The sequence below is a fragment of the Marmota marmota genome, unplaced genomic scaffold (assembly GCF_001458135.2).
Source record: "Marmota marmota marmota unplaced genomic scaffold, marMar, whole genome shotgun sequence".
Lineage (NCBI taxonomy): Eukaryota > Metazoa > Chordata > Mammalia > Rodentia > Sciuridae > Marmota > Marmota marmota.
The window spans coordinates 16,401,719-16,411,704 of NW_025999880.1; the positions used below are offsets into that span (position 1 = coordinate 16,401,719).

Below are 9,986 nucleotides of genomic sequence, written 5' to 3' on the forward strand. Positions count from 1 at the left end.
CTGGGGGGCCCGGGGTGGGAAGTGGAGGAACTGGGAGCGGGGGGGATCCGGCTCGACCTGGCCTGAGCCAGCAGCAGCGCGCCAGCCAGAGGAAGGCGCAAGTCCGGGGTCTGCCGCGTGCCAAGAAGCTTGAGAAGCTAGGGGTCTTCTCGGCTTGCAAGGTGGGGGCGGGGCCTACTGCGAAGGGGCGGGGCTTGGGGCATCCCAGGGCTCCGGTGGAAATGGGGGCAAAGCTCTGGATACCGAGCGGCCCCAGCTCCACGGGTAAAGCGTCATACATCTGAACCTTCTGCCTCCAGGCCAATGAAACCTGTAAGTGTAATGGCTGGAAAAACCCCAAGCCCCCCACCGCACCCCGCATGGACCTGCAGCAGCCAGCTGCCAACCTGAGCGAGCTGTGCCGCAGCTGTGAGCACCCCTTAGGTAAGGCAGGCATCGCCCTTGGAGCTGGGGAGGAGGGCAGGTTCTGGATCCTGTTTGGACAGGTGACTTAAAAACTACAAAGCCTCTTAGAAAAACCAGAGATCCCACCTCAAGAGAGATTAGGTTAGAGGTGTGTATGCTCCAAGAAAGGAGAAAAGAAATCTACCAGACAAGAAGAGGCAGGGACATCCAAATACTAATATAAGGGCATTCGGTCTCAATGTTGGTCACACTGGGTAGAGGGAATAGGGTGTATCATGGCTGGTTGGGAAAAAGTGCAGGAAACCCAGTTGATTTCTGTACATTTTTCCCAACTTCATCACCTGTCCATTTTGAAGCTGACCATGTATCCCACCTGGAGAATGTGTCAGAGGATGAGATTAATCGACTGCTGGGGATGGTGGTGGATGTGGAGAATCTGTTCATGTCTGTTCACAAGGAGGAAGACACAGACACCAAGCAGGTTTATTTCTACCTCTTCAAGGTGAGCTTTCAGGGAATGAAGGTGTGAATCAAGGAGGTGACCCATTTGTGTGGGGGAGGGTTCACAGCTTTGAGCTCTGCTGCCCTCTACTCCTCTTTTTCTCTTCCCTCCAGCTCCTGCGGAAATGCATTCTACAGATGACCCGGCCTGTTGTGGAGGGGTCCTTGGGCAGCCCTCCTTTTGAGAAGCCTAACATTGAACAGGTGGGATGGGGAAGGTGGTAAGAGGAGAATTTGGGGCAGCTTGGAGGAGTGGGGAACCTCTGATGCCCTTTGTCTTCCTCAAGCCAAGAACAGGGGAGAGGTTCATAGAGGAGTATGTCCTGTGCTAACCTCAGCATGGGCATAGGGATGGGGAGGGGCATAGTGTCTCTTCACAGAGAGTCCCAGAGTGAGAGGAGCCTTGTCCCTACCCTCCTGGAGCGTCTTTATTTGGGTGAGAAGCCCCTGCTGGCTGATCACGCCTCCTTCCGGTTTCATCCCCCTACCCTCCTTCTCAGGGTGTGCTGAACTTTGTGCAGTACAAGTTTAGTCACCTGGCTCCCCGAGAGCGGCAGACAATGTTTGAGCTCTCAAAGATGTTCCTGCTCTGCCTTAACTACTGGAAGCTTGAGACACCTGCCCAATTTCGGCAGAGGTCCCAGTCAGAGGATGTGGCTACCTACAAGGTCAATTACACCAGGTAGGTCCAGCCAGGCACTAATGGGGGAGGCTTGTGAACCAGGTTCAGTGGTTTCCACCCTCACCTGCCAACCCTCTACCTCCAGATGGCTGTGTTACTGCCATGTACCCCAGAGCTGCGATAGCCTCCCCCGCTATGAGACCACCCACGTCTTTGGACGAAGCCTTCTACGGTCCATTTTCACTGTTACTCGCCGGCAGCTGCTGGAAAAGTTCCGAGTAGAAAAGGACAAGCTGGTGCCTGAGAAGAGGACCCTCATCCTTACTCACTTTCCCAAGTAAGGCTCAGTCTGGCCTGTTGGGGTTTTGCCCCAAGTTCACATCCTCGCTGTTGTCCCCTTTTTTCCAGGAAGGCTTCCTGGATTGCTCCCTCCTCTCCCTCCATGGGCCTTCTGGGATCTGGGTGTCTACCTGGCAGACTTGCCCATGGCCCAGAAGCAACTTGCTAGTATTTGCCTTTGCACGTACTAGTCTGGGGATGGCAGGTACATGGCCCGAGCTAATGCTACCCCCTCCCACACCCCTTGTAGATGTTACTAATTGTTTCCCATGGGAGCCTGGACACAGCCTCAGAATCCTTACCACCACAGCATTGCAAGAAACCAGAGTTTATCCATGAGGTGAAACCAGTTCCCACCTCTATTCTAGTCATTTCTGTAAACTTACCTCAGTTCTGCCACACCTTCCTCCCTTTTTAACCTGGCTTGTAGCTCTTCTGTTCAAAAAGTCTTTGCTGACTAATCCTGGCCCTCTAGTGCCCCTCCTGCCACCAGGTGGGAACAGGAGGTGGCAAGATGGGGTGGATTCTCAGCTCATTTTGATATTAAGGGGAGTGAGGGGACTCGGGTGACTTGGTGTCCTGCCTGACCACACAGCATGGATGGCATCAGCTCAGACCCTGTCTCCCTGTGCTGCCCATCATGGCAAAACTGGATCTCCGATCCCAGCCCTGGGTGTGTCCTGTCCTCTTACCTTCAATTAGAGGAAGTAGGGGGCTGTTTCTCCCCCTTCCAACTAGGGCTTCCCAGAGGGCGGAGGCTGTCTTCTCTCTCAGGCTCCCAGCCCCCCTGAGAGCAGGTTTGTCTGGCTGGCCTCCAGTCCCTCTGGAGCCTGACCCAGACTGCCGCAGAGCTGGAGGACAGAGTTGTGGGACAGTCTATACCCTCTGCACAGATTCCTGTCCATGCTTGAGGAGGAGATCTACGGGGCAAACTCTCCTATCTGGGAGTCAGGCTTCACCATGCCACCTTCAGAAGGGACACAGTTGGTTCCCCGGCCAGGTATGTGGCACAGTAGGCTCTGCAGGGTCTCTGCTTTGCTGAAGGAAGCGCCCCTCCCTCCTCCTGTGGGGTAAAAGAACTGGGAATGGCAGCAGTGGGAAAATGTGGGCAGGCTTGGCTGGGGCCGAGAGGGCCTGGATTCTTTTGAGGGACCTGCCAACACCTATTCCCTGTCCCTGATATTTTCTCTCTCTCAGCTACAGTCAGTGCAGCAGTTGTTCCCAGCACCCCCATCTTCAGCCCCACCATGGGCGGGGGCAGCAACAGCTCCCTGAGTCTGGATTCTGCAGGGGCCGAGCCCATGCCAGGTGCGTACTTGACCCCTGGCCTCTGACCTTTTCTCACCTTTCCTTCAGCCTTTCTGTCTCTGGGTGACCTTGCCAACCTCCTCAGCAGGCGAGAAGAGGAAGCTTCCAGAGAACCTGACACTTGAGGATGCCAAACGACTCCGTGTGATGGGCGATATCCCCATGGAGCTGGTCAACGAAGTCATGCTGACCATCACTGACCCTGCTGCCATGCTGGGGCCTGAGGTGGGCAGCCCAGCCTATTGTCCAGTGGGAGAAGGGAGCCCTTACCCCACCTGAGGCCCTTGCTCACCTCCTCTGCTCTATCTAGACAAGCCTGCTGTCAGCCAATGCGGCTCGGGATGAGACAGCCCGCCTGGAGGAGCGCCGTGGCATCATCGAGTTCCATGTCATCGGCAACTCGCTGACACCAAAGGCCAATCGGCGGGTGTTGCTTTGGCTTGTGGGGCTGCAGAATGTCTTCTCCCACCAGCTGCCACGCATGCCCAAGGAGTATATCGCCCGCCTCGTCTTTGACCCGTGCGTCCCTGGGTGGCCCCTACCCCCGGGCACCACACACGAGAGCCTCTACTCCTTGGTTTCCCATTCCTCAAAATTGGGGGGCACCTTCCCATTTCTGAGGCCCAGCCTTTGAAAATTATTGCTCCCAAGTTCCCATCGCTGACCACAGTTCAGTCCTCCGGGGCTGTGGGGAGCTAAGGAGCACTAGGGGACAGGTAGGGACTGTGACATGCCCCCTTTCTTCTTAGGAAGCACAAGACTCTGGCCTTGATCAAAGATGGGCGGGTCATCGGTGGAATCTGCTTCCGAATGTTTCCCACCCAGGGCTTCACAGAGATTGTCTTCTGTGCTGTCACCTCAAATGAACAGGTCAAGGTGAGGACAGTGCCCCTGATCCCAGCCTCACCCCACTGCCTGCTTAGGACAGGATAGGTGTGCTGCTGCAGCAGCCTCAGCCCCTTAGTGGCCAGACAGTTCCTCACATACCCACAAGGTGGCAGCGGTACCTTGGTAATTGTACATTGTAAGGCCACACCTGTTGACAAATTGAGCCCAGGGATCAGCAACACTTTTTTTTTGCCCAAAGCTGAAGGTGATCCCGGGATTCAGCCTAAACCCAGGGCCCCATGTGTGGTAGCCAGACGCTCTACCACTGAGCTTCACTCCTAGCCATCAGTGCTTTTTTTTTTTTTTTTTTTTTTTAATATTTTTTAGTTGTAGTTGACACAATACCTTTATTTTATTTATATGTGGTTCTGAGGATCGAGCCCAGGGCCTCGAACGTGCCAGGTAGGCGCTCTACCGCTGAGCCACAACCCCAGCCCCATCAGTGCTTTTTAAGTGAACCTGTTTTCTTCATCACAAGAACATTTACTTACTGTGGGGAATTAATAATTTACGGTAGCTCCACAGATAGCCCTGGTTTCTATCTTTTAATTATCACAATAGACCCACTTGTAGGGTCCCTCGTTCTTGTGTTTCATGTGACCTAGATGTTCGTGGACTTGATGTGTGGGAGACATTGTCTTCTCAAGATTCAAATGTTTTGATGAACAGGCCCCTGTGACTTCCCTTCTTCCCTACCATTCTAAGGCCCAGAGACTGAAAATCAGGCTATGTCGGTTTTGGATCCTGGCCCTTCTGCATCTGGCTAATTGACCTCAAATGCATTTCCTTGTATAGCTAGCTGTGTTTTGGTCTTGTCCTTTGTAAAATGGAGATGATAATACCTGTCAGAGGCTGACTGGAGAGTCTGTCTGTGAAGTTAGCACTGGGCCTGGAAATCCAGCGACCTTCTTATCTCCCCACAAATGCCCCATCTTCTGCCATCCACCTTTCCTCCTTCCTGCCTTGGATCCCTGGCTGTCCACCTCCTTCCCAAGATGCCTTTCATCTCTATCACTAGAGGTGGTGGGGAGACATCTTCAGCACTGGGCCCTCCCCACCTCCCCTCAGGGCTATGGCACTCACCTGATGAACCACCTGAAGGAGTATCACATCAAGCACAGCATCCTCTACTTCCTCACCTACGCTGATGAGTACGCCATTGGCTACTTCAAAAAGCAGGTAAGGCCTTCCCCACGTCTACCCACACTGCCTGGGGCCAGGGGTTACTCTGTCTAGCCCCTTTCTGTGGAGGAAGCCAAGTCCCTTTGTCCCTGTCCTACCTGGCATTTGGAGGAAGGCCTTCCTACCTGTCTTCCTTCCTCCTGCTGCTGCCCTAGGGGGGAACAGGGGCCAATGGGGCATGCCAGAATTGCGAGGCTCTTGGGGGTGAGTTGGGAAGGGGCGGCCAAGCTGGAACCTTTCTGGAGCCAAACTGAGCCCTCACAGTGCCTTTGGGAGGTTCAGGAACAAGAGAGGAGACCGGGCACACATTGTCCCTCAGGTGCTCTTGGGGGAGGCAGTGAAAGTTGGGGAGTACTTGCTGATAGATTGGGTCCTACCTGTCCACCCTCCAGGGCTTCTCCAAGGACATCAAGGTGCCCAAGAGCCGCTACCTAGGCTACATCAAGGACTATGAGGGAGCAACACTGATGGAGTGTGAGCTGAACCCCCGGATCCCCTACACGGAGCTGTCCCACATCATCAAGAAGCAGAAAGAGGTGGTGTGCATGCACATCCATGGGACTTTTCATGGGCACGCAAGGGGTGGGTTAGGCACATGTGTACCTATACCATGTGTAGATACGTGTGAGATGGGGACAGTCCAGGTCTTGGTTCTTGTCCTGCCTCTCAGGGGAAGTTGGGAGGTACTGGATTCGGGGGCAGTACAGCCTGGCTTTTCGTATTGGGGCTCTGACCACAGCCATGGGAATGGTGGTGGGTGTCTAGGGCTGGAGTTGGCCCCTCACACTCTTTTTTCCCTTAGATCATCAAGAAGTTGATCGAGCGCAAACAGGCCCAGATCCGCAAGGTCTACCCTGGGCTCAGCTGCTTTAAGGAGGGTGTGAGGCAGATCCCTGTGGAGAGTGTCCCCGGCATTCGTGAGTAGGGTCCTGACTCGGAGTGGGAGGGTGTACAGCTTGGGGTATGGACAGGCATTCTTAGGAATGTTCTCTCACGCCCTACTTTGCAGGAGAAACAGGCTGGAAGCCATTGGGGAAGGAGAAGGGGTGAGTCTTTGTGGAGGGAGTGGGTATTGGGGGGTGTGCAGAGGGACTCAGAGCCTCAGACTTGGCATCTCCCATCCCAGCAAGGAACTGAAGGACCCTGACCAGCTGTACACAACCCTCAAAAACCTGCTGGCCCAAATCAAGGTAGGAAGACCAGGTTCCCTTCTGGGGTCGCTGCACCAGTGGCTGCAACTTCATGATTCAGTATATACTGGGTGGCAGTCACGGGTTGGGCAGGGTAACAGTGGGCAGGTCCCCAGCTCACCCCTTCTCTCTAGTCACACCCCAGTGCCTGGCCCTTCATGGAGCCTGTGAAGAAGTCAGAGGCCCCTGACTACTACGAGGTCATTCGCTTCCCCATTGGTGAGGACCCTCCATTTCTTCCCTTCTACTTCTGCCCCCAGATCAGCCCCTGGGGAACAGCCCCAGCCACTGTCCTCAGCCTCTTAAAGGTATGCCCTCTCTCCTGCCATCCAGACCTGAAGACCATGACAGAGCGGCTGCGCAGCCGCTACTACGTGACCCGAAAGCTCTTTGTGGCCGACCTGCAGCGGGTGATCGCCAACTGCCGCGAGTACAACCCTCCCGACAGTGAGTACTGTCGCTGTGCCAGTGCGCTGGAGAAGTTCTTCTACTTCAAGCTTAAGGAAGGAGGACTCATCGACAAGTAGGCCCTGCGTTTGGACTACAGCTGTGGCCTGCTCTGTCTCCATCGGATTCTCATCTGATCCCTTGGGCTGCCCTGGCCCAGCTCCCTGACTCAGCTGAAGACACTCCAGCCAGGGACCCTCCAGTGCCTGATCCTGCAGGCCTTTCTGCCCTCAGGCACCACCCCAAGCCTGCAGCTCTGTCCCAGCCCTGATTGTGTCTGACCCTGGGAGATGGCTCCTGGGGGCCCCACCCCCAGAGAGGGGCTGGTGGCCAGAAGATGAACTCTGCCCAGCTAATGGCCCCCAGACCTGCTCCCCGCAGAGCTGTGGAGGCATGGAGGCCTGGGCCTGGCCCAGTTGGCTGTTTCCTCAAGGACCAGGACTGCTAATTGTAGCTTCAGAGTGGGCTTCAGAGGTTGGAAGTTCAGCCCCCTCTAGAGGGGCTGTAGCTCACCCTGCATTGTTCCGTCAGTCTGTCCCCTGGAAGGGGGGCATGGGGACCATTCATTCCCTGGCGTTAAATCCTTGGAGGGAACAATAAAGCTTTTTTTTTTTTTAAACACCTTTTTTTCTATTTGTGTGATTGTTTCTTTGGTGTATAATATAAAAGTTTCCAGACTTAGCATGTTTGTTGGGAATTTCCCTGAGAACTCCCCGGGCCTTTCAGATAAGAAGCCCCTAATACAATATGGCGGCCGGCAGATTACCAGTGGGCAGATAACAAGTTGTTTTGAAAATTCACTAATTGATCCTCCCATCTTCTGCCCTCGTGAACAGTTCCCGATCTCCATGAACCTTAGGCAGGGCGGACCTGCGTGCACCATAGGTGATGACCTGACCTTTACTATGATTGGCCCCGGGAGCTTCCTGGTCTAAGATAACTGACTTTCACTTTCTATATAAGCTAGCAGCAGTTCCCAATAAAGCGCTTCATCTTTGTCACTGCTATCTGTGTGTGCATTTTGATCTCCAATGAGGAGCCTTGGCCTTTCAATGTTGACCTTTGCTCCTCCAATACCCTCTTGCAAACTGTAACCACTCATCCCCAGTCTAGTCCTGTGCTCCACCTGCCTGGCTGAAGCCCCTCTTTTCCCCACTCCAGATTGTTCCTGGTCCACATGCCAGGGACAGCAGAGTTCAGAACACATGATACTGCTGGTTGCAAAATGGCAGAGGGCTGGCACACACCTGTAATCCCAGCAATTCAGGAGGTTCACAACAAGTTCAAGACCAACCTCAGCAACTTAGTGAGATCTTGTCTCCAGAAAAAAAGAGAAACCCTGTCTCAATAAAAAGGACAGGGATATGACTCAGTGGTAAAGCATCCCTGGGTTAAATCTCCAGTACGGAACAAAAGGGGCAGGGCAGAGGGTATGTAGTGGCACCCCCTTTCTCCACAGAAAAGTCTTAACTGGAAATCTTCACCATGGCTGATTTTAGGACTATCAGCAAAAGAGTCTGCAAAAGAATTCAATGTAAATAAACTTTTTTTTTTCAGATCAGTCAGAGATACTTTAATGGCATCAGATGAAAAGTATACCTCAGCCTAGAGCATCATATAAATTTCACTTTTTAGCAGCAAAAAAGATGATATTCATTATTTAGGGTTTTTAGTTTTTTGTTAAGATTTAATCCCCCTCTCCCCGATTTATGAGTCATACGTCATTATTTTATAGCCTCTTCTCATCTTTTACATTATTGCTTACATTGTGTAAAAACTATAATAATTGCTCTTAATAAACTTGGCAATGTCTAAAAATATTGGAACAAGTAGCATATATCACTTTCATATAGGGCTTTGTAAACACTCTTAGTTGGGTTAAAAACATAGCCTCAACACAGAATTCTTTATTTTGTCCAAAACAGCACAGTAAAAACATCCCCACCAATACATAAACCTATATATAAAACATAGAATATCTTCAATATTTTTCCTTTATATGGTAGCATACCAGTATATGCAAGAGAAAGTATTGATGATGGGGCAAAGGGAAAATTGATTGGGGCAATGACCTAGTTAGCCGGGCATTAACATTCAAAAACCAGGTAAACATCAATTTTAGTTAGAAAAGCAGTATTAAAATAGTTTCTATGAAGCAGGGATTTACATGCTTCATTCTACATTCCTGATAGCCTGACTTTTCTTAATCATGGTTCTTTACCTTTGGAGTGATACTATAAAGGTACAGAGAATGCCTACCTAATACCAAATTTTCACCATGAAAAATCATAATAGAAATGACAAAGCTTAAAAAAAAAGTATGCTGGATTTCAAAAGTATTTACCTTAATAATTTTTAAGAAGGCTTACCATAAATATTTCCAAAACAATAGGCTTTACAACTTCCTGTGTATAGGAGCAAACATCTACTTGAGCCATTTGTCAAATTCTGTTTAATAATTACTCAAGTACCCTTTCATCTCAGAAGGATCAACAGTCATCTGATTTCTTCTTTACCTAATGATCCGTTGTCAGCCTACTTTTAACAATGGAAGGAAAAACTGGTATATAGTTTAAGTCAACTGGTTTTCCTTAAGTATCATAATTCCTATTATGTTTCCACATCATGTTGCTGTGTACTTACAGAAGCAATATTTCTCTCAGTTATGAAAAATAAAGCATTAGTCAAAGGGCTTACAAAGTGAAAAGGGAAGTTCTTTCCCAAACCCTTTCTTGTTTAAAAAATTAAATTAACTTTAAATGTACAAGACCAAGCACAGGCACTTTCCAAAAACCAAAAATGAAGCCAAATCACAAAATTACTCAATAGTTATAGAAGACAGCTCTGATTTTGGGGGGTCATCTCTGGTAGCCTCAGTACAAGCACTGGTCTTTGGCTGCTCTGGCATTTCTTCCTCTTTTTCTGCCAGCCCACCAAGAGACCCCAAGGGAAAAGTGCTTTCACAATTCTGGGTCGAGGAGACCTGTGAAATTACAGGCATTTGAACAGAGGAGTTGCTTTCAAAACCGTGTTCTCCAAGATCATACTGAACAAGGGTCTCTTCTTGCTCCTGGTTTAAGTAGTCCGGTACTAGGAAATCACTA

General features: G+C 51.0%; 1 protein-coding gene across 1 annotated transcript; it reads left to right on the forward strand.

Annotated features, from left to right (window-relative positions):
* Kat2a (lysine acetyltransferase 2A) lies at nt 1-7,501 on the forward strand. The gene is made up of 18 exons (XM_015495828.2): nt 1-161; nt 300-423; nt 762-907; nt 1,021-1,110; nt 1,407-1,588; nt 1,674-1,865; nt 2,761-2,867; nt 3,065-3,175; nt 3,264-3,400; nt 3,486-3,694; nt 3,925-4,051; nt 5,132-5,242; nt 5,638-5,781; nt 6,048-6,162; nt 6,255-6,291; nt 6,372-6,435; nt 6,570-6,654; nt 6,769-7,501. The coding sequence occupies exons 2-18, from the start codon at nt 360-362 to the stop codon at nt 6,960-6,962; spliced, it is 2,115 nt and encodes a 704-aa protein (XP_015351314.2). The 5' UTR covers nt 1-161; nt 300-359; the 3' UTR covers nt 6,963-7,501.
* The last annotated feature ends 2,485 nt before the right edge of the window (nt 7,502-9,986 follow it).

Bases quoted from the DNA above. Each gene is read 5' to 3' on its own strand.
- Kat2a (XM_015495828.2), top strand. From the start codon at position 360: ATGGACCTGCAGCAGCCAGCTGCCAACCTGAGCGAGCTGTGCCGCAGC. The intron at 2,868-3,064 runs GTATGTGGCACA...TCTCTCTCTCAG, and splicing joins ACAGTTGGTTCCCCGGCCAG to CTACAGTCAGTGCAGCAGTT. The intron at 3,401-3,485 runs GTGGGCAGCCCA...TGCTCTATCTAG, and splicing joins CTGCCATGCTGGGGCCTGAG to ACAAGCCTGCTGTCAGCCAA.